Raw genomic sequence first — 24,656 nt, forward strand, 5'->3', positions numbered from 1 at the left:
GAAAAACTTGTAGCTACGTCTCGCCCATGAGACTTAACTATGAAATTCCACCATTCATAACCACTTCCTTTCATTTGATGAGCCACGTAAATTACCTTTAAGTGCGCGGGGAATTCACATAACATAAAAGTTTCTTCTATCTCATCAATCCACCTTTGACTAACAATCGGATCAACTTTGCCATGAAACTCCGGTGGATGACAATTTGCAAAGTTTTTGTACTCAAAACGATCATCTTTTCTTCTCGGGGCTTCTACTTCTTCCTGTCTTACCCCACTTCCCCCTTCTCCTCTTAAGGTAGGATTATTGGTCATGAGAGTTTTTAACTTTTCATCCAATTGATCATTTATCAACGTCTTTATCTTTTCTAAGAGGGTTGGGGTGTATCGTATCAAAGCTTGTCCTATTTGTCCCGAGATATCATTTGGCATAGTGACCTCATAGGATTCATTTTGTGAGCCTTCAATAGACTCCATTGATGGGGTGTGGACGTACTCATCGTCCTCATCATTACCTCTGTTTGGGGATACGATAGCCATTCTGAAACAAAACACCCAACTCATTAGTTCAAATACCTGCATCATTATTTATCATAACCAAGCAAACCGAAAGAACTCAATTCACCATGACCATAGTAGACGTTCATGCGTACTAAAATGAAGTAATGACAATGGCATGTTGTCACTACACCATCTTATTACCCATTTAATCCATTATGACCTATGGCTAATGAGTATTAAACTCCTTACTTAAATCAACCATGATCTTAGCATTACACTACAAGTCTCGTCAACGACTCTATCCTATGGAGCATGGCACAATCATTCGACCTTAACATTCATGCAAGTCCTAAACCGCTTACCCTTTAACAACAATGGTTTAAGCCTAGATAATCCCTATCGTGGGTTATCCAAGTCCCTTAAACCATAGCTCTGATACCAACTTTTAACGCCTTTTATACGATAGAAATTTTTTTTTTTTTAAAGTTAAGTTTATGCCCAGACAAAGGCAATTGCCGCGGCGCGGCTCCTTTGGTCGCGGCGCGACACACAATGGAATTTTGAGCCATGTTTAGCTGCCTTTCTGTTATCAACTCAAGCTTTATGTCGCGGCGCGACACCATTTGCCGTGGCGCGACATTACACAGGAGCTAGAACTATCCAGCAACTTAATAACTAAAACCACATTTTTACCAAGTCATTAACTCAAACACACCAAATCATCATAGAGCATATTTAAACTTGATAAAACCAGTTTCTAACATCATTCGACACTACAAACATCCTTTAAGTCAAGAAAACGCGTTTACACATTTCAAATACATCATTAGGTCCCAAAACTTGACGACATCATAAATGACAAGCACAAAAGACTCGGCGTTGATAAGCGGTACCAATAGAGCTTGATTCAAAAGAGACTTGCATTACCACTTACTCTAATGTCACTGCTCCTCTAACTTCACACAGGTTCCTTGCCTTCACGATGACTTTTCGTTCCTAAAAACATAAAACATCACGGGGGTAAGATTTTACACTTAGTGAGTTATAGGCGAATAATATAGCATAAAACATTGGGCATAACAATCACATTACTTATCTTTCAACCTAATGGTTGCTTACTTACTTTCGGATCCGACTAATAACTTACCATAGACATAACTTATTAGGCCAACCCTAGTAATTATGTCTAAGCTAGCCATAGGCATACTCTTATGCCTAAGCTACTTTAACCACATTTTGATCATACACATACACATAGACACCCAAAGTGTCTAAGCTAAACCATCCATAGACAAGATTACTAAGCAACCTTAATAATCTTGCCTAAGCTAAACATCATCCATAGATATAATTTTTAGGCAAACCTAATAATTCTATCTAAGCTACTCAACTAGTGCACTTAGTCATTACTCTCTTGCACGGATGCAATCTGAGAACACTAAGCCACTCTTGACCCGCCCAATTTACCCCCTATAAACTCACCTTGATTAAACGGATTTCCTTGATTACTTGAGGCTCCTTTACTTTGATTAGCACCTATACATGAGCTAATCTCATCAATAACATAATTCAATCAAAATTACAACATTCATAAACTTCCACACCTTCATACACTTATACATTGACTTAACCCCCTATTTGCTACCATATACACATAAACACTCACATACATAGCATTTAACTTACCTCTTCCAATATAACAACATTATCAAGCCAACATCATTTCCTTAATCATACAAATCTCTAGTTCATCTCATATAATCATAACATGCAATTCCTTCAAATCTTCCATTAAACATCAAAATGTGCATAAATCCATTTCCATTACTAGCAACCCTAATTCATCAATTATTCAAATTTCATCACTTACAACAATGCAACATTTCATGTATAAGCTTTCTTCTTCATAAATTCAACTAAAACACATAAACATTTCATTGAGGTATTTCATCAAACACCTAGTGTGCATGACTTGATTCTAAGCTAGAACATCATCAAATTCACCATCTTCATATCACAAACACAAAATGCAAGTTCATACATGAATTTACTTCCAAAATCACTAACAAATTTGTTTTAAATCATACAAGTGTGCACAATTTCAACAAACAACAACCTTTAAGCTAGAGATTCATCACAAACACTCAATATTAGCAATACTTAGACATAAACATTCATACCTTATCTCTAGAGATTCAAGAACCCTAATTGTGCACAAAGAAGAAGAATTTAAATATTTAAAGCTTGCTAGAATGATTAAGGCACACTAGATTGCACCAATTTCTAATTGCATGAACAAAATTTCTTCAATTGAAGACTCCCTCTTCTTCCTCCTTGTTGAGTCGACATACACAACACACACATACACTTCTGTATTATTTTTTTGCAACTGATATTCATTTATCAGTATTTTACTTCTTTTTATTAAAATAACTTTATCTTATTTGCACTTTCTACCCTCCCCACCAAACTCTATCATGGGAGGTCCTAAATTCTAACTTTTCATCTCTAGCCCCCTTCCAACTTAACTAACAAACATTAACTATTATCCATTTAATTAAAATAAATCATACCATTCAATTACTTAATAATTAAATTATATAAAATAATACCTTAATTAATTGGGATGTTACAATCATGGTGAGCGGGTAGATAGAAATTTTGACGCTAACGCCATCTGGAGGCGTATGTCAAATTTTAATGTGTTTATGCGGGGAGGAAGACACTCCTATTTAGATATTAATAAAGCCGAGCTTCGTATAATACATAGATTCTTAGCAAACTCGATTACACAAAGAGGTAACAACAAGGAGAAAATGACCTTACACGATTTATTTTACCTTAAGTGCATTCGAGACACTAGAAGCTTTGTTAATATCCCCTACTGTGTTGGTTTTTATCTATCCAAAATGGTGGAAGGTATACAGGAAGGGGGAATAATAGGAGAAGGTATTTTTGTTACTCTTATTGGAGAGTATTTAGGTGTAGATAGGGATCAAGGGGGTCCAATGATGGTATGTAGGGAACAGAACGAGACTTTAGGTTTGCAAGTCTATCAAGGTGCAAAGCTATTGACTAGGAGACGCAATTAGGCAATACCATATCAGGGCCGCCATCCACAGGTAGAGAGGGGTTCGGATGAGGAAATGGAGGAAGCGGATGACATTAGGGATGTCATTAGGGATAGTGTTACTGAGGTTTTCCAGCGTATAGATGATGTAGAAATGACTAATGAGGATAGGCATCGTCGGTATGCGCAGTGGCAAGCCGCGAATGAGTATGAGACTTCCAGGCGACGCCAACACGATAGCTGGCAAGTTCATCAGCACCAAATCATGAGCCAGCTATCATATCAGGTACCAAATAACTACATCCCGACTCGACCTGCGTACTATCCACCACATCAGCCTGACATGAGACCACCCTATGACTTGTACGATCCCAATCAAGCCTACCAGAACACATATCACCAACCATGAAACCCGAACGATGATATGAACTGGAACTCCTATCCAAATCAATAGTGTTCCATTGGTGATGTCTTCTCTTTTATTATTTTTATCTATTTATGCTAAACATTTAACATTGTGATACTTTTATGTAATGTTTAATATGTTTATTATTTTGTACTAATATTTCATTTTTATAATTTGAAAGTGGGATATCAAGTCCCATTTCAAAATACCATGCATGTTTATATTTGTATTGTATGTATTTTATCTCATGTACACAACAGGGTAAAACAGCGCATTTTCAAAGACTGGCATTAAGTTCAGCAAAAGCTATTAATTTTGACGACAAAATGAAAAACAAGTGTGATGTAATAACAGACGGAATGAACAAATGATGTGCACCATTTATCATTCAACATAAACAACAATATGTTTGGAAACTTTGGTAAAATTTAATCATTTTTCTACGCTAATCACCCTCAATAATTTAAATTGTTACTGATTTCTTGCAAATGAGGGCATTGTAATATCTTAAGTGTGGGAAGGGATTAAATTCTTTCGGTTTTAAATTTTTTTGACTTATACACTTGATTACCATTAAAAATACTAGTAACACAGTAGTTGTATTAGAATCTAGTGCTCTATGATAATAAAGAACAGCCTAGTCTTATATACTGACTACCCAATTCTAGTAAAATTTTTAAAAATTTTCAAATAAATGAATTCAAAATCATGTTTATACATATTTATGAACGATAAAACTAGGTGTTAACATCGAAATTATTGTTACCTTGTAAAGGACATAAATTGAGAAACAACCCAAAATCTTAGAATTCATTTAAAATGAAATAGAGAATAAAAAGGCAAAGAAAGGAAAATAAAAGCCAAGTGTGGGAAAAATTTACCAAGTTATTTAGAACATATATCACATATTTTTATACAAATAATTGAAGGTACTTTTGTTTTGGACGATTTTATCAGTTTTACCCGATTTCTTATAATATATTTGAAAGAAGTTTGCCACTTGATTTAAAAGGAAGTAAAGTTTTTCGAGAAAAAGACACGCGCTTCTTGATTTAGGTCAGGAAGTTGTCGTCCAGACCAGTTGTAGAGTCTACGAAAAACCTTGAAAAGTTATCTCGAAAATCAGCTGGAAATCCACGGACCTCAGCATCAAACAGGGTCGCCAAGTGGTCAGACTTATCCTAACCATGAGAGAATCTGTCTCGTACAATGGGGGTGATAATGCTAAAAATGAACATATATTTCATAGCATTATCCCTCAAGAAAGACAAGCTTTTGGTTGCAATTGTTCTATTTACAAGTGATATTCGTTTAAATAATAAAAGCTGAAGACAAAAGGCAGATTCGACGAATTGAAGACGCAAATGACCAAAACGCCAAAAAAAACAAAGTACAATCAAAGAGGTTCAAATTATTGATGAAAAACGCCTAAAAATGACAAGAGTACAAGCCATGAAGCGTAAAGTACAAGATATTAAATCGTACGAAAAGGCGTTCGAAAATCCGGAACCGAGACATGAACCAACTTTCAATGCACGACGTAACGGACCTAAAATTACAAGTCAACTATGCACATAAATATAATATAATATATAATTAATTATGCAAATTATATATATATATATATATATATATTTATATATATATATATATATATATTATATTTATATATTATAAAAATAAACGTCGGCAGCCTAGGATCCAATTTGTGTGAGCTGGAATGCGAACCTCCGCACTCGTGGAGTTTGGAAGAACAAAAGCTCCGCACTCGCGGAGCTGCACAGTAAAATGTGGGCCTATAAAAGTCATCAAATTCTGCACGAAAAAACACACCTTTTTCTAATCTATCTCTCAATCTCTACGATATATATATATATATATATATATATATATATATATATATATATATATATATATATATATAATACATAATTTTAATTTTAATTTTAATTTAATAATAATAAGGGTATGTTAGCGAATGTTGTACGGGTGTAACTCGAAATTCAGTCCGTGTAATGCTACGCTATTATTAATCATTGTAAGTTATGTTCAACCTTTTTAAATTAATGTCTCGTAGCTAAGTTATTATTATGCTTATTTAAATCGAAGTAATCGTGATGTTGGGCTATATATTAAGATGGGGTTATTGGATTTTGTACCATAATTCGGGTTTGGACAAAAGACCGACACTTGTGGACATTGGACTATGACTATTAATAGATGGGGGGTATTGTATAATTGAGCGACAACTCCTTGGAATCTGTCGAACCTATCTTCAAATTAGTTAATCTAATAATTATTAAAATGATTACGAATGTCCTATTTAGTGACGTTTATACGACATCCTTTACAATCATTTAATTAATTATTCGGGTTGGGTAATTGATTATTCAAACTGATCAATTGGATAAATTAATATTCATATCTCATTAAAACAGGAGTGGATTACATACAGCGATAATTGGTGTAATTGTTAACAAAGTATTAAAACCTTGGATTGCACGCAGTCGATAACCTGGTGTATTCATTAAACTAAGTATTAAAACCTTGTTACAGTTCGAATCCCCAATTAGTTGGAATATTTGACTTCGAGTATAAGATTAATTTAACGAGGACACTTGCACTTTATATTTATGACCGATGGACCGTTATGGACAAAAACCGTATGGACAAAAACCGTATGGACATATCGAATAAACCAGGACAAAGGACAATTAACCCATGATAATAAATTAAAATCAACACGTCGAACATCATGATTACGAAAGTTTAAATAAGTATAATACTTTTATTTCATATTTCATCATACTTTTATTTACCGTCATTTTATTACTCGCAATTTTATATATCGCATTTTATTTATCGTTATTTATTTTACGCACTTTAATTATTGTCATTTATCTTTACAACTAAAAATATAAAATCTACAAACCGGTCATTAAATGGTAAAACCCCCTTTTTATAATAATAATAATACTACCTATATATAATTATATATATAAATATAGTTGTATAAAAATATAGTACGTTTTCAATTAGCTCCATGTGGAACGAACCGGACTTACTAAAAACTACACTATTCTACGATTAGGTACACTGCCTATAAGTGTTGTAGCAAGGTTTAGGTATATCCATTCTTTAAATAAATAAATAACTTGTGTAAAATTGTATCGTATTTAATATTATTTCGTAGTAAAATAATAACTATTTCGTACCCCTCTGCTTTAACATCAAGTTTTTGGCGCCGCTGCCGGGGACGCCGAAGCAAAACGCTATATTTTTGTAAACTATATTTTTGTAAAAATATATTATTTCGTATTTCGTAAAAATATTTTGTATTTATAATAAGTGTTAAAAACATTAAAAAGAAAATATATATATATATATATATATATATATATATATATATATATATATATATATATATATATATATATATATATATATATATATATATATATATATATATATATCTATTTAAGTGTTCAAGTAAAAAAAATATATATTTTTATATAATTTATATAAAGTATAAAAGTATTTTTTTTAGTTCTTAAAAACATAAGTTTACTTTAATAAATATTACTTATATTAATTTTGTAAAGATTTAAAAAAAAAAAAAACTGGACCTGCGTAATTTGGGCCTGCAGCTCGTTTGAATCTGCATCCTCCGCACTCGTGGAGTTTTTGGGCAGCAGACCTCCGCACTCGCGGAGCTGCCTGACACGCCTGAACCTCAGACTGCATTAATTACGTTTTAGGGTTTAATTTAATTATTATTTTTATTAATTAATCTAATTAGGGTTTATATTTAATATTAATTAGTCATAGTTTAATTAAATTTGTATTTTAAGTTTTAAGTGTTAATTAGTTTTATAAATACTTTTATACAATAATAAAAATAATATTTTTATAAAAATTGTATTTTCATAACTTTAAGTATTATTTCTATATTTCGTATCTTTTTAATCGTTTATTCGTAATATTTATATTTTTTGCTCGTAATTAGTTTAAGTTATAATTTTTGCCGTAGTTATTTTTATACTTTTAGATTTTTAGGATTTGCCGTAAAATCCCTTAAGTACTTTTTCTTTAGACTAAAATTTAGGCGCTTTAGTATTTTACGACGTCGCTTATCGTTTTAGTATTTAATAAAATTTAGTGCCTAATTAAGATATTGCCGTTTTGGATATAGAATTTCTTTTAAGTTTTAATACCCTTAGACGCAACTTTTAATATTTAATTTTTAGAATTTTAAGTTTCGACGAGCTACTTTCTTATTTTATTTTTCAATTTTTTATTTTTCGACATTTTTCGACGCTACTCTTTTTCTTTCTTATTTCTCGCCGCTCTAGTTTTTAGGACTTAGAATTTTCTCTATTTCTTCTCTAATAATTCAAAACGAAAAATTATTTTAAGCGGTTAAATTGATAGACATCCAAATTTTCTGCTTCGTAGTAATAGTTGGATTTGTTAGTGGCTGAGTTGTGAGCTTCCGATTTAAAGGGTTCTGGCTCCCTGCTACATCTTTTGGCTATTCGAAACGTGGGCAAAAGTAGAAAAGTCTATTAATTTGATAACTTATATAATTTTTCTATCTTTTTATAACTAATAGGATATTCTGTGAATGCACCGAGCAAAACGTTCACCACCTTTCATACGTTCACCACCTGTAACTCGATCAAGACATCTAGCCAATATTGTCGTCGTTGATTTTTCTTTAGAACCGTCATCAAGTCGACCAAGTAATCCAATTCAAATTTTCGATAATCCATTTTTTGAACCCAACCTCACAATTGAGAATCCGGAGGATATTCAAGGACAATTCAGAGATCCTGAACCACTAATCATTCCTCCTGAACCACAAATCACTCATCCAGAGATTGTCGAGGAAGAAACCATTAAATCAGAATCCTCTAGTGATTCAGATTCAACAAATCCAATCATAGAAAATCAAGAACCTCTAAGTATGGAAGACCGAATGAGAGCTACACGCACGGGCCAAGGTCACGCCATTATTAAGCCAGATGTTAATGCACCAGATTATGAAATCAAAGGACAAATCCTACACATGGTAACTAACCAATGCCAATTTAGTGGTACGCCAAAAGAAGATCCAAACGAACATCTTCGTACCTTTAATAGGATTTGTACACTATTCAAAATCCGAGAAGTTGAGGATGAACATATCTATCTCATGTTATTTCCCTGGACTTTAAAGGGAGAAGCCAAAGATTGGTTAGAATCGTTACCTGAAGGGGCGATTGATACATAGGATGTCTTAGTTGAAAATTTTCTTAAACAATTCTTTCCGGCATCTAAAGCCGTAAGACTTCAAGGAGAAATTGTTACGTTCACACAAAAGCCAAATGAAACTATATATGAGGCGTGGATAAGATTTGGAAAGTTGTTGAGAGGATGTCCACAACATGGTTTAGACACTTATCAAATAGTACAAATATTCTACCAAGGTGTCAATGTTGCTACACGAAAAGACATCGACACAGCAGCTGGTGGTTCCATTATGAAGAAAACCACAACCGAAGCTCACAAAATCATTGATAACACAGCTTCCCACTCGCATGAGTGGCACCAGGAAAAAGATATTTTTCGTTCATCTAAAGCAGCTAGAGCCGATTCTAGCCATGACTTTGATTCCATTTCCGCAAAAATAGATGCTTTCGAAAGACGAATGGAAAAGATGACTAAAGATATTCACGCAATACGAATCAGTTGTGAGCAATACAGTGGACCACACTTAACGAAAGATTGTCACATTGAGCAAACAATGGAACAACGTGAGAATGTTTCCTACATGAACCAAAGGCCGGGAAATAATTATCAAAATAATTATCAACCGCCAAGGCCAAACTTCAATCGAAATCAAAACATTCTTTACAATCCAAATGGACCCAACAATAACTCGTACAACCAACAAGGTCCAAATAACCAACCAACTCAAAACAATATTTTCAATCAACAAAGACCTAGCTTGTATAAACCACCACAATAAATCGAAGAGAAAAAGCCAAATCTGGAAGAAATGATGGCAAAGCTAATGGAATCTCAAACACAATTCATTACATCTCAAACCCAAACGAATGAGAGGTTTGATCAGTCATTAAGAACTCAACAAGCTTCCATTTTGAATCTAGAAAAACACGTAGGTACTCTTGCTAGCATGATGAGTGAGAGGGAACAAGGAAAGCTACCGAGTAATACTGAAGTAAATCCTCGGAATGAGAATGTTAATATGGTGTCAACAAATTCTAAAAAACCATCATCAGAAGATGGGAAGGTTTTAGATGTGAGTAACAATGAAGAAGTTACGCCACCACCACCACCCGAGTATGTAAAGCCAGTGGTGGCACCATACAGACCACCCATCCCATTTCCAAGAAAAGGAGTTGAGTATGAGCAAGTAATAGGTAATAAAGTTTGTGATACCTCTGGAAAGAAGAAGAAGAATAAGAAAGTGCAAGAAACAAAAACTGTAAAAGTAAACCAGGTAAAGACAGATCCACCAAAACCTCCACCAAGGTTGGGTGATCCGGGTGAATTTATTGTTCCTTGTCTACTTATTGATTGTGTCATGTATGATGCACTAGCAGATTTAGGTGCGAGTGTGAGTGTTATGCCTCTTTCATTATATAAGAGATTAGGAGTAGGTGAGTTAAGTCCAATGAAAATGAGTGTTCGACTCTTTGATCAAACCATTAGGCACCCAGTTGGAATTGCTGACAACCTACCCGTTCAAGTGGGTAATTTAACGTTTCTAGTCGAATTTGTTGTTATTGACATAGAAGAGGACTCAAACATTCCTTTAATTTTAGGTCGACCATTCTTAGCGTCCACCGAGGCGTTTATTGATGTAAGAAAGGGTAGAATGACACTTAGTGATAGTGAAAAATTGATCACCTTTGTGAGTCGAAAGTCTAAATCTCCACCAACCAAAACCGTTGAACCAGTAAAAACGATCGATGAGAAGCACATTGTTTTACCAACTTCAACGGTAGTGCTTAACAATAATAAAACGCCTAAGTGTGGGGAAGATGAAGTAACACCTAATGATGACTTGATAACAAAGAACCCCGTTGTTGATGCGAAATTAAATGACCCCGTTATTAACAGTTCAATGAAGAAACTTATTAAACGGATTCGCGATGCTAGAACCAAGGGGAACTTTAAGTTATGTAACCGGTTAGTATCCAATCTATCGCCCAAAGAAAAGGCGAAACTAGTTGAATTTGTGGATATTACACAAGAATCCGACCAATGGCTTAAAGCAAAAATCACAGATATGCAAGTTGATTATGGTCCAAGAGAAATTGACGATGAAGTTAATCACGATTTCGACACCACAGCTACCTAAGTGTAGGGAGATTCAAATGTTCTAAAAATAAAATGTTGTCTAGAGTTAGTTGTTATGTTCTCGTGTAGTTCCGAGAATGGAATCCAATTGGTCTTTTCCGCTAGCAGACATTAAAGAACTAGTTTTCTCCCCCCATTCTGAATTTTTGTTTTTTTTGTTTTGTAGGTTTTATTTAAAATTTATATGTTTTATTTATTTAAGTTTTGTGTGAATTTAAAAACAAAATTTACTTTATTTCATTAAGTTTAAAAAATGATTTCTAAAATTCGTCGTGAGTTTAAGACTAGGTCGTTGAACCGAAATTCCTTTACCCGAGGGCGGGACGAGAAATTTTATTATCATTATTTTTAATCTTATTGATTTAAAGTATGCCAAAAACATTTAAAACCCCAAAAATCTTTGCTTTTAAAACAATCGCTTTAAAATGACAAATTTTAAAATTTTGTCGAGGGACGGATTAGGTAAATGTACCGAAACGACCTCGTCCTAAATACCAAGGAAAACAAATTTTTAAAATTAATTAATTATTTGTTTTATAAGTAAAAGGTTTTATTAAAAAAAAAAAAGTATGTTTGTAGTTTATCTTATAAACAGGGTAAAAACAGCGAACTTTCAAAAACTGGCATTAAGTTCAGCAAAAACAATAATTTTGACGACAAAACGAAAAACAAATGTGATGTAACAACAGACGGAATGAACAAATGAAGTGCACCATTTATCATTCAAAGCATACAATAATATGTTTGGAAACTTTGATAAAATTTTAATCATCTTTTTACGCTAATCACCCTCAATAATTTAAATTGTTACTGATTTCTTGCAAATGAGGGGCATTGCAAGATCTTAAGTGTGGGAAGGGGTTAAATTCTTTCGGATTTTTAAAATTTTTTTGACTTATACACTTGGTTACCATTAAAAATACTAGTAACGCATTAGTTGTATTAGAATCTAGTGCTCTCTGATAATAAAGAACAGCCCTAGTCTTATATACTAACTACCCAATTCTAGTAAAATTTTTCAAAATTTTTAATTAAATGAACTCAAAATCATGTTTATACATATTTATGAGCGATAAAACTAGGTGTTAACACCGAAATTATCGTTACCTCGTAAAGGACATAAATTGAGAAACAACTTAAAATGTTAAAATTCATTTAAAATGGAATAGAGGACAATAAAAAGACAAAGAAAATAAAATAAAAGCCAAGTGTGGGAAAAATTTACCAAGTTATTCAAATTACATATCACATATTTTTGTACAAATAATTGAAGATACTTTTATTTTGAATGATTTTATCAGTTTTACCCGATTGCTTATAATATATTTGAAAGAAATGTACCACTTGATTTAAAGGGAAGTAAAGTCTTTCGAGAAAAAAGACACATGCTTCTTGATTAAGGTCAGAAAGTTGTCATCCAGACCAGCTGTAGGTTGACGAAAAATCTAGAAAAGTCATCACGAAAATCAACTGGAAATCCACGAACCTCAGCATCAAACAGGGTCGCCATGTGGTTAGACTTATCCTAACCATGAGAGGATCTGTCTCGTAAAATGGGGAGGGCGCCGTGCAAATTAGCTTGATAAGACTAATGAATCAGACCCCCAGAAAGGATAATCTTCTTAAAGATTAAAAATCAGCATTTAAGCCTGATATTACTCAATCCTAGAGATTGACCTTAAAGATTGAGAATTACAAACTTATTGAATTTCGATGATATCTAAACTCGAGCTTGAATGAGAAAATATTTTGATCAAAATTACAAACCGATTTGTTTTCTAAAAACCCATTTTCAATGCGCTCATTACCATTGAACGTAAAATCCTAAGAATTCACCGGAATTCATTAGGTCACCTGAACCAAATCGGGTGTCAACCGTAAGAACGGTGGTTGCATAGCATAGTCGAAGACAGGACCTTGTGCCAGACCAAAAAATTATAGGGTGATCTTTACTATTGCTCCTACAAAGGATAGTAATTGCATCCGACAAGATATAGACCATAATCAAAAGCATGTCACGGGACATTGCCTTAAAAGTTGCTTGTTCAACGCTTTCCTTTACAACCGGATGGTAGTTTACCGAAAGGTAATATACGGAGCAAGTAAACTGGACGTGTTGCTTTCCCAATAAAAGGATAGCAAGTGGGTAACACAAAACCATAAGTTTTGAGCTAAAATTTTCAAATCTAAAACCCACACAACCCGCATAAATATTTTGCAAACACCGGTGAAGGGTTATTCCGGAAAACTTATCTAGGGTAAAAGCTAGATTAAATTTTCAAAAGATCAAATGTTTTCATAAAGATCCAATTTCCTTAAGGATCTAAATTTTAATAGTCATGTGGGACTGTAAATCACATCGTTACTATCATTGTTCATACTGCCGTATTGAAATCACTGATGTACAAAGTGTGAAGAATAAAGAAGTGATTCAAGTATGTTTTTATTCAAAGTTCTATATTACTTGAGGACAAGCAACGCTCAAGTGTGGGAATATTTGATAATGCTAAAAACGAACATATATTTCATAGCATTATCCCTCAAGAAAGACAAGCTTTTGGTTGCAATTGTTCTATTTACAAGTGATATTCGTTTAAATAATAAAAGGTGAAGACAAAAGGCAGATTTGACGAATTGAAGACGCAAATGACCAAAACGCCAAAAAGTACAAAGTACAATCAAAGAGGTTCAGATTATTGATGAGAAACGCCTAAAAATGACAAGAGTACAAGCCGTGAAACGTAAAGTACAAGATATTAAATCGTACGAAAAGGCGTTCGAAAATCCGAAACGGAGACATGAACCAACTTTCAATGCACGACGCAACGGACCTAAAATTACAAGTCAACTATGCACATAAATATAATATAATATATAATTAATTATGTAAATTATATATATATTATATTTATATATTATAAAAATAAACGTCGGTAGCCTAGGATCCAATTTGTGTGAGCTGGAATGCGAACCTCCGCACTCGCGGAGTTTGGAAGAATAAAAGGTCCGCACTCGCGGAGCTGCACAGTAAAATGTGGAATTATAAAAGCCATCGAATTCCGCACGAAAAAACACACCTTTTTCTAATCTATCTCTCAATCTCTACGATATATATATATATATATATATATATATATATATATATATATATAATTTTTAATTTTAATTTAATAATAATAAGGGTATGTTAGCGAATGTTGTAAGGGTATAAGTTAAAATTCTGTCCGTGTAATGCTACGCTATTATTAATCATTGTAAGTTATGTTCAACCTTTTTAAATTAATGTCTCGTAGCTAAGTTATTATTATGCTTATTTAAATCGAAGTAATCGTGATGTTGGGCTAAATATTAAGATGGGGTTATTGGATTTTGTACCATAATTCGAGTTTGGACAAAAGACCGACACTTGTGGGCATTGGACTATGACTATTAATAGATGGGGGGTATTGTATAATTGAGCGACAACTCCTTGGAATCTGTCGAACCTATCTTCAAATTAGTTAATCTAATAATTATTAAAATGATTACGAATGTCCTATTTAATGACGTTTATACGACATCCTTTACAATCGTTTAATTAATTATTCGGGTTGGGTAATTGATTATTCAAACTGATCAATTGGATAAATTAATATTCATATCTCATTAAAACAGGAGTGGATTACATACAACGATAATTGGTGTAATTGTTAACAAAGTATTAAAACCTTAGATTGCACGCAGTCGATAACCTGGTGTATTCATTAAACTAAGTATTAAAACCTTGTTACAGTTCGAATCCCCAATTAGTTGGAATATTTGACTTCGGGTATAAGATTAATTTGACGAGGACACTCGCACTTTATATTTATGACCAATGGACCGTTATGGACAAAAACCGTATGGACATATCGAATAAACCAGGACAAAGGACAATTAACCCATGATAATAAATTAAAATCAACACGTCGAACATCATGATTACGGAAGTTTAAATAAGCATAATACTTTTATTTCATATTTCATCATACTTTTATTTACCGTCATTTTATTACTCGCAATTTTATATATCTCATTTTATTTATCGTTATTTATTTTGCGCACTTTAATTATTGTCATTTATCTTTACAACTAAAAATATAAAATCTACAAACCGGTCATTAAATGGTAAAACTCTCTTTTTATAATAATAATAATACTACCTATATATAATTATATATATAAATATAGTTGTATAAAAATATAGTACGTTTTCAATTAGCTCCCTGTGGAACGAACCTGACTTACTAAAAACTATATTACTCTACGATTAGGTACACTGCCTATAAGTGTTGTAGCAAGGTTTAGGTATATCCATTCTTTAAATAAATAAATAACTTGTGTAAAATTGTATCGTATTTAATATTATTTCGTAGTAAAATAATAACTATTTTGTACCCCTCTGCTTTAACATCAGGGGGGCACCGTGCAAATTAGCTTATAAGACTAATGAATCAGATCCCCAGAAAGGATAATCTCCTTAAAGATTAAAAATCAGCTTTTAAGCCTGATATTACTCAATTCTTGAGATTGACCTTAAAGATTGAGAATTCAAACTCATGGAATTCGATGATATCTAAACTCGAGCTTGAACGAGAAAATATTTTGATCAAATTACAAACCGATTTATTTTCTGAAAGCCCATTTTTAATGCGTTCATTACCATTGAACGTAAAATCCTAAGAATTCACCGGAATTCATTAGGTCACCTGAACTAAATCGGGTGTCAACCGTAAGAACGGTAGTTGCATAGCATGGTCGGAGACAGGACCTTGTGCCAGACCGAAAAAAATATAGGGTGATCTTTACTATTGCTCCTAAAAAGTATAGTAATTGCATCCGACACGATATAGACCATAATCAAAAGCATGTCACGGGACATTGCCTTAAAAGTTGCTTGTTCAACGCTTTCCTTTACAACCGGACGGTTGTTTACCGAAAGGTAATATACGGAGCAAGTAAACTGGACGTGTTGCTTTCCTAATACAAGGTTAGCAAGTGGGTGACACAAAACCATAAGTTTTGAGCTAAAATTTTCAAATCTGAAACCCACAAAATCCACAAAAATAATTTGCAAACACCGGTGAAGGGTTATTCCGGAAAACTTATCTAGGGTAAAAACTAGATTGAATTTTCAAAAAGATCAAATGTTTTTATAAAGATCCAATTTCCTTAAAGGATCTAAATTTTTATAGTCATGTGGGACTGTAAACCACAACGTTACTATCATTGTTCATACCGCCTTATAGAAATCATTGATGTACAAAATGTGAAGAATAAAGAAGTGATTCTAGTAAAGTTATATTCAAGTTCTATATTGCTTGAGGACAAGCAACGCTCAAGTGTGGAAATATTTGATAATGCTAAAAACAAACACATATTTCATAGCATTATCCTTCAAGAAAGACAAGCTTTTAGTTGCAATCGTTCTATTTACAAGTGATATTCGTTTAAATAATAAAAGGTGAAGATAAAAGAAAGATTCGACGATTTGAAGACGCAAACGATCAAAACGCTAAAAAGTACAAAGTACAATCCAAGTGGTTCAATTTATTGATAAGAAACGTCTCAAAATTACAAGAGTACAAGCCGCGAAACGCAAAGTACAAGATATTAAATCGTACGAAAGGACGTTTGAAAATCCGGAACCGGGACATGAACCAACTATCAACGCGCGACGCAACGAAGCTAAAATTACAAGTCAACTATGCACACGAATATAATATAATATATAAATAATTCTATAAATTATTTATATATTATATTTATATTAAAAACCGTCAGCAAATAAGAAAACAAAAGTACATGAGCTGAAAAAGCAGGCCATGCGATCGCATGGCCTGGAAGAGTTAATCCCATGCGATCGCATGGCACCCAAAGTCTGGCCACATCTATAAATTGAAGCGTTTTTCGGACAAAATAAACACATCTTTTTCTTTCCTTTCTCTGCACTCTCTCAACATATATATATATATATATATATATATATATATATATATATATATATATATATATATATATATATTTATAATTTTAATTTTAATTTTAATTTAAGATTAATAATAATAAGGTTATAGTGGCGAATGTTTTAAGTTTGTAAGTCGAAATTCTGTCCGTGTAACACTACGCTATTAATACTCATTGTAAGTTATGTTCAACCTTTTTAAATTAATGTCTCGTAGCTAAGTTATTATTATGCTTATTTAAGCCGAAGTAATCGTGATGTTGGATTAAATATTAAGACGGGGTAATTGGGCTTTGTACCATAATTGGGGTTTGAACAAAAGACCGACACTTGTGGAAATTGGACTATGGGCTATTAATGGGCTTTATATTTGTTTAACTGAATGATAGTTCGTTAATTTAATATAAAGATTTACAATTAGACGTACCTATAAATAACCACATACACTCGATCGGACACGATGGGCGGGATATTTATAAGTACTAATAATCGTTCATTTAACCGGACACGGGGATGGATTAATAGTAAATGGACTTATTAAAACAGGGGTAGATTAAATACAAGGACACTTGGTGTAATTGTTAATAAAGTATTAAAACTTTGGATTGCACACAGTCGATAACCTTGTGTAATCATTAACAATGTATTAAAACCTTATTACAGTTTAAGTCCCCAATTAGTTAGAATATTTGACTTCGGATATAAGGATAATTTGACGAGGACACTCGCACTTTATATTTATGACTGATGGACTGTTATGGACAAAAACCAGATGGACATGTCGAATAATCCAGGAAAAAGGACAATTAACCCATGGTAATAAATTAAAATCAACACGTCAAACATCATGATTACGGAAGTTTAATTAAGCATAATTCCTTTATTTTATATCTTATCGCACTTTTAATTATCGTACTTTTTAATTATCGCAATTTTATTTATCGTCATTTTATTTATCGCACTTTTAATTATCGCAATTTTATTTATCGTCATTTACTTTACACCTTAAATTAAGTTATTTATATATTTAATATTTTACATTAGGTTTTAATTGTGACTAAAGTTTTAAAATCGACAAACCGGTCATTAAACGGTAAAACCCCCTTTTATAATAATAATAATACTACTTATATATATATATATATATATATATATTTATATACAAATATAGTTTAAAATATAATATAGCGTTAAATTTAGTTGTATCCCTGTGGAACGAACCGGACTTACTAAAAACTACACTACTTTACGATTAGATACACGGCCTATAGTGTTGTAGCAAGGTTTAGGTATATCCACTCTATAAATAAATAAATAACTTGTGTAAAATTGTATCGTATTTAATAGTATTTCGTAATAAAAATATAACTATATCATATACACCTCGCATAACATCATGCATTTTGGTTGACCACCTTTGGTGAGGTGCACACTTAGTGTGTACGTTATCACATGGACTTGTGATATGGAGTTAAATAACCCCGATGATGTGGGTTTTGATTTGGGTAGTGAATCTCGGGTAGTGCGGATTCATGATGACTTGGGTTGTTCGGTCATCTTATTGATGAGGTAGTGAATCTCGGGTTGTGCGACTTCACTAAGGCTCCGGTAGTTCGGCCAACCTCGGTTGTGGAATTGGTGAAGAAGTGAATATCGGGTTGTGCGAATTCACTAAGGCTCGGGTTGTTCGGCCAACTTTTGTATGATTGAGGTTAAGGGGTTAACCTTGTAGTTTTGATTATCTTTTGTATATGCGTATGTACTTATTATATTGTTGTAGCTAATCTTGTGGATTTGGCTTGGTGGTACGTTAGGTATAACATTGCTTAGTTATGCTCGAATTGCGGTATGTGTTTATTATTTGTGTGTTGGCGATGCGTATTCATTTTATGCATATATATGTATGTAGTATATTCTCACTCACTAAGCATTAGCTTACCCTCTCGTTGTTGACATTTTTATAGATTTGCATGGAGTCGGTGGCTCGGGTAAGCGTGAAAACTAGTGGACTCACGTAGTTTGCTTTAGAAGACTTGCTTTTGGATTTGATTAGGATTGGGTAGCGTATCCCCAATCGCCATGCTCGGCTTTTATTTTGTGTTAAAAACATGTAGTCGAAAATAGTATTTCGTACTTAATTCGTAAAACGGGCCGATGTGGGCCCGGCATCGTAAAACTTGTTTTATTATAAAAACGTGTGAGTTTTACCTATTATAATGTGTTGCGAAAACCGTTTAGTCTAAAAGTGTCGGGAAGTGATAGATCTTTAACGCAAAAACGAAAAATCCGGACAGAAGCTGAATGGCCTTGTGCGCGCCGCGCACAAGGAGGGTTGCGCGCCGCGCACCCTACAGTTTAAAAAAAAATATATTTTGCTTATTCGGTTAGTTAACGGGTTGGGTCGTTACACAATTCAAAAATCAAAATCAAGACCAAAATCAAAATAAATAATGTAAACAGATATTTGGACACGAGGCCCTCCCCAATTCGTTTCTACCGACCACCACGCTTCAATTCATCGTGTGATGCAACGATCACGCCGGCAAAAAATTGCCACCATCACGATTCACGCCGCACAGTGGCACGATGGTGGCAAAAACACCCCTTCACGCTGCACTGTGAACGGTCTAAGTATAACTTTACAAGTGTATTTATCCATAATTAAAAACATTTAAAAATTGAAGTACAAACACAATATTTTATTTGAAATTTAGTATACTTGTCCAGCTTGTTTATTTTTTAAAAACTAAGGACAATAAAAAAAATTAAAATTAAAAATAATAAATATTGAATATACACAAAAGTGGGAACACTTACCACCATCCAATCCAATTTCTATATAAATACACAAACTTATGAATAGAAAAAATGTGTGCTCTCAAAAACAATTCTCTCATCTCCCTCTAATCTCTAAAACTCCTAATTTTCTATAATGGGTACCGATCAAAAAATGAAATTAAATGTAACAGTAAAAAAATCATCAATGATTCCACCTTCAGAGACCATAACTGTTGAATCTCATAACAAACAGTTATGGACATCTAATCTGGATCTAGTTGTTGGTAGGATTCATATTCTTACCGTATATTTCTACAGACCTAATGGTTCATCGAATTTTTTCGATTCCAGTGTTATGAAAAAAGCCCTAGCCGATGTGCTTGTTTCTTTCTATCCAATGGCGGGTAGATTGGGTAGAGACGACAGTGGCAGGATTGTAATTAATTGTAATGGTGAGGGTGCTTTGTTTGTTGAAGCGGAATCAGATTCTACTTTGGATGATCTTGGAGAGATTGTTCCGTCGCCGGAGTACCGCCAGCTTACGCCGACCGTTGATTACTCCGGTGATATTTCTTCGTATCCTCTATTTATTGCTCAGGTACTTACGCTAATTAAACTTCTTTTATTAATTGATTTGACTGTTAGCTTAAAATATAAACACAAACACGGTAAGCAGATAAACAATTCAGATCTTAATAAGTTTAATTATTTTATAGAAAAAGATAATTTAGATCAATAATGACGTTTTGTAACTTAGGTTTTATTTTGGTATTTTAGCCCTAACTAGGTGTCTAGGTATAAAAACCGGCGTTTTGCTCTAGGGTAGTTTTTCGTTGCTGTGTGGTCCGTGAATTGAATGTAAAAAAAATCGAGTTAAAAAAGGTTTAAGAAAATAAACATTTTGAAGTAAAATATGGAAAGGAAAAACGGATGCTAAAAGTGAAAGAATGAAAAAAAAATTAAAAATTAAAAATGATAATGACTAAAATACCTCTTTGAACAAAATAGAGGATGTAATTAACTTCCATCAAAGAGGGCTTTGTGATAGTTTTCTCAGCTCCATAGCATCAATAATGCTCCTTAGACGGTTAGACCAGCCTTATAGGGTGAAATCAGCTCATCAAATCGACGTAGCAATTCTTTGACGAATTTGACGCTTTTTGTGAGTCATCAGAAATCTCGTCGACGAAGCGTTAGTCACAAACAAAACGGGGATATTAAGAGGCAACGAATTGTTTTCAGTCAATCAAAATTTGACAATTTTTATTTCCATAGAGCACAAGTTGTCCGTGTCTATTTTTCGATGTTCATTTCAAGGTCGAAAATGGACCTTGAAATTGATTAAAGTATAGGTGTCGTTCGTTGTCCATTTCAGTGATGTGGACCAATAATAAAATAGAATAATTTAAAAAGAAAAAGAAAAAAAAAACTCACAAACCCACCGTCATGGATGGACGGTGGGAAGCAAATGGTGAAATGGACCGGGGGTCGTGTACCCTCAATCAATTTTCAAAGGACGGTGAGAAAATCCTTGGACACCGTATGCTCTTATTACCCGTATTAATTTACTTATTTTTACATCTAACTTCCAATTATATTTTACCACACCATTCAAAACATTTCGACACTCAAATTTGATACTCCATTACCATAACACAACTTCGAAAAACACCAAATTTTCACAAACGTCGCAATCACTATAATGGATGGTTCCCTTGGCTAAGATATGTTTGGAGTTTTTTATTTATTTATTATAACAGCAAACTTACGCACTCTATATTACAAACTCGTCCAAATGCCTTTTGATTGTGGGGAGTTTTTTATGCCATAATTAAAGGTTCATATCAGGTGTTGTGGGGGCATTATTTCATGTTAGTGGTTAATTAACTATCCTCCGTCACCACTACCTTGACGCATTACTTAAAAAACTCCCCACATATAACCATTTCCAAAAACTTTTTGCACAACATTTTTACATCTCCCTCAAAACTCGTAGATTGCCCCTACGGTTTCGCGCTGAAACTTAATTACTCGAGATTTATTCTCTATGGAGGTGTCAATGTACTCGTTCATCTAGAGTTTACCAGCTAATCCAAAAATGTCACAATATGAAACGATTTGTATAACACAGTAGTTAAAATTGAATTAAAAACTGAATCATTACAGATGATGGGCATCACAAGGCTTAAAATTATAAATTGACAGCTACTTCAAATCTACATCATGACTTCGAAATATATTTCAATTAAATAATTATCCTGTCACATGTAGATCACTGTAAAAAAACAAATCCTTGAATTTAATAATCTTTATTCTACGTTAGTGGGTAGACACTTGACATAATTGAGGCTGCTATTGTTTGTTTGAATTTAGACTTTCTTGTGGGCCCGATAAGGTTTTGTTGCGTAGTACGAATGCCCACAGAGTTTTCAAACATTAAACATGTCTTAATCCTTGGCCTATTCATACCAAATTCAGACCCCCTATTTTTTTTTCCTTCTAAATCAAATTGCATTACAAGTCGTATCGTACCACACACGTAATGCAGTTTCTTAAAACTAATGATGTAGCTCGAAAATGTTCTGTATCAAATTAAAATAGCATAAACTATAGTTGACAATTAAACTATGTAACTCGAAAATGTTCTATTTTTTATTTATTTATTTTGGAAGTTTTCTCAAGTCAAATTACATATTTATGCATATTGTAGTAGTTTATAAACTAAAGCACTAGTAGCAAATTTTGAGATATTAATCAAGTAGCCATCTGCATCAGTTAGATAAAAAGTAGGTAAAATGACAATTGTATATAATTGATATAGAATTAAGATTAAGACTACCATATATATAATGTTTTGGTTGTTTTTGAGCAAAGTTATTTGCTTTCTTAAATGAAATTGATTGATTGAAAGCTACTCATATTAGTGTTAAATCATTTTTGTATTTATTCATCAGGTGACGCATTTCAAGTGTGGTGGAGTCGCTCTCGGGTGCGGGGTTCATCATACGCTATCTGACGGTCTATCATCCCTGCATTTCATTAACACATGGTCCGATATGGCTCGCGGGTTGTGTGTAGCAGTTCCCCCGTTCTTTGAACGAACTCTATTACAAGCCCGTGACCCACCTAACCCGACCCACGACCATGTTGAGTACCATCCACCTCCGTCCATGAACACCACTGCTAAAAAGACGGGTTCCCTTTCTAATTCCTCCACCAAGATGCTAAAGCTCACACTAGAACAAATAAACGCACTGAAAGCTAAAGCCAAGAGTGATGGTGGGCCCAACCACAGCTCGTACGAGATCTTAGCGGCTCACCTATGGAGGTGTGCGTGCAAGGCTCGTGGACTACCTGATGACCAGTTAACTAAACTATACGTAGCAACCGATGGACGGTCAAGATTGAGTCCTCACCTCCCACCTGGATACCTAGGGAACGTAGTTTTCACAGCGACTCCTCTTGCCAAATCGGGTAATCTTACGTCAGGATCATTGTCGAGCACTGCAAAGCTGATTCACACCACATTGAAGAAAATGGACAACGATTATTTAAGATCGGCTATTGATTATTTGGAGTCACAACCTGACATATCAGCTCTAATTCGTGGACCAAGTTACTTTGCAAGCCCGAACCTAAACATAAACGCTTGGACCAGACTACCGGTATATGATGCAGATTTTGGGTATGGACGCCCGATTTTCATGGGACCCGCGTGCATATTGTATGAGGGAACCATATATGTTTTACCAAGTCCGAACAACGATAGAAGTATGTCACTGGCAGTGTGCTTAGATGCTAGTGAACAACCACTTTTTGAGAAGTACTTGTATGAAATCTAAGGTTTTGAAACAATGAGTAATTGTGGGCAACTTTGTAATGTTATTTTTAGTTTAACTTTCTTTGTTGTTTTCTAATAATAAAATGTAATGGAAGCCAATATGAATGAGAGAGTTTTGTACATTAATTTTTGCTACATATAGTCTTGTTTTTTATTTGTTAGGACTAAATATGTCGCGTCTAAACAAATTTGTTGTGTGCCCAACTCCGTTACCAATTCTTTTTTTTTTTTTTTTTGAAAAGTAAGAAAACTTTATTAATATAATAGATGTTACATTAGGACCTATATATGAAAACTATACGGCTCATGTAAATAAATTGAATTACATAATTAACATAGTTAACTATAATAGATGTTACATTAACTATGTTTAACTCCGTTACCAATTCTTACTTGCGGAGTATATGGATTGGACAAATGGATTATATTAGACAAAACGTAGTTATTTATAATCGATATACATACATTTACAAATATAAAATAAATCTAAATTTATTACTCGTTTTATACTCCTTATTTATATTAATATATACTTAATAATTTAATTTAATATATGTAATATATATATATTAATATTAGTATTTATTATTATTGTTAGATGAACGAAATTATGTTGCTTGGCCCAAGACCCGTTTAAAGCTTATTTTTCATGTAAGGGCCAACCACAAAAGTAAGCCCCACAGTGTGGGCTGTGTTGTATTCCCTTTTCC

The 24,656-nt window shown here is 33.4% G+C and overlaps 1 protein-coding gene across 1 annotated transcript; it reads left to right on the plus strand.

Annotated features, from left to right (window-relative positions):
* The first annotated feature begins 20,189 nt into the window (after positions 1-20,189).
* LOC139904141 (shikimate O-hydroxycinnamoyltransferase-like) lies at positions 20,190-24,102 on the plus strand. Its single transcript, XM_071886079.1, has 2 exons — positions 20,190-20,703; positions 23,060-24,102. The coding sequence occupies exons 1-2, from the start codon at positions 20,260-20,262 to the stop codon at positions 23,945-23,947; spliced, it is 1,332 nt and encodes a 443-aa protein (XP_071742180.1). The 5' UTR covers positions 20,190-20,259; the 3' UTR covers positions 23,948-24,102.
* Positions 24,103-24,656: the final 554 nt, after the last annotated feature.

Source organism: Rutidosis leptorrhynchoides, chromosome 4 (genome assembly GCF_046630445.1).
Source record: "Rutidosis leptorrhynchoides isolate AG116_Rl617_1_P2 chromosome 4, CSIRO_AGI_Rlap_v1, whole genome shotgun sequence".
Lineage (NCBI taxonomy): Eukaryota > Viridiplantae > Streptophyta > Magnoliopsida > Asterales > Asteraceae > Rutidosis > Rutidosis leptorrhynchoides.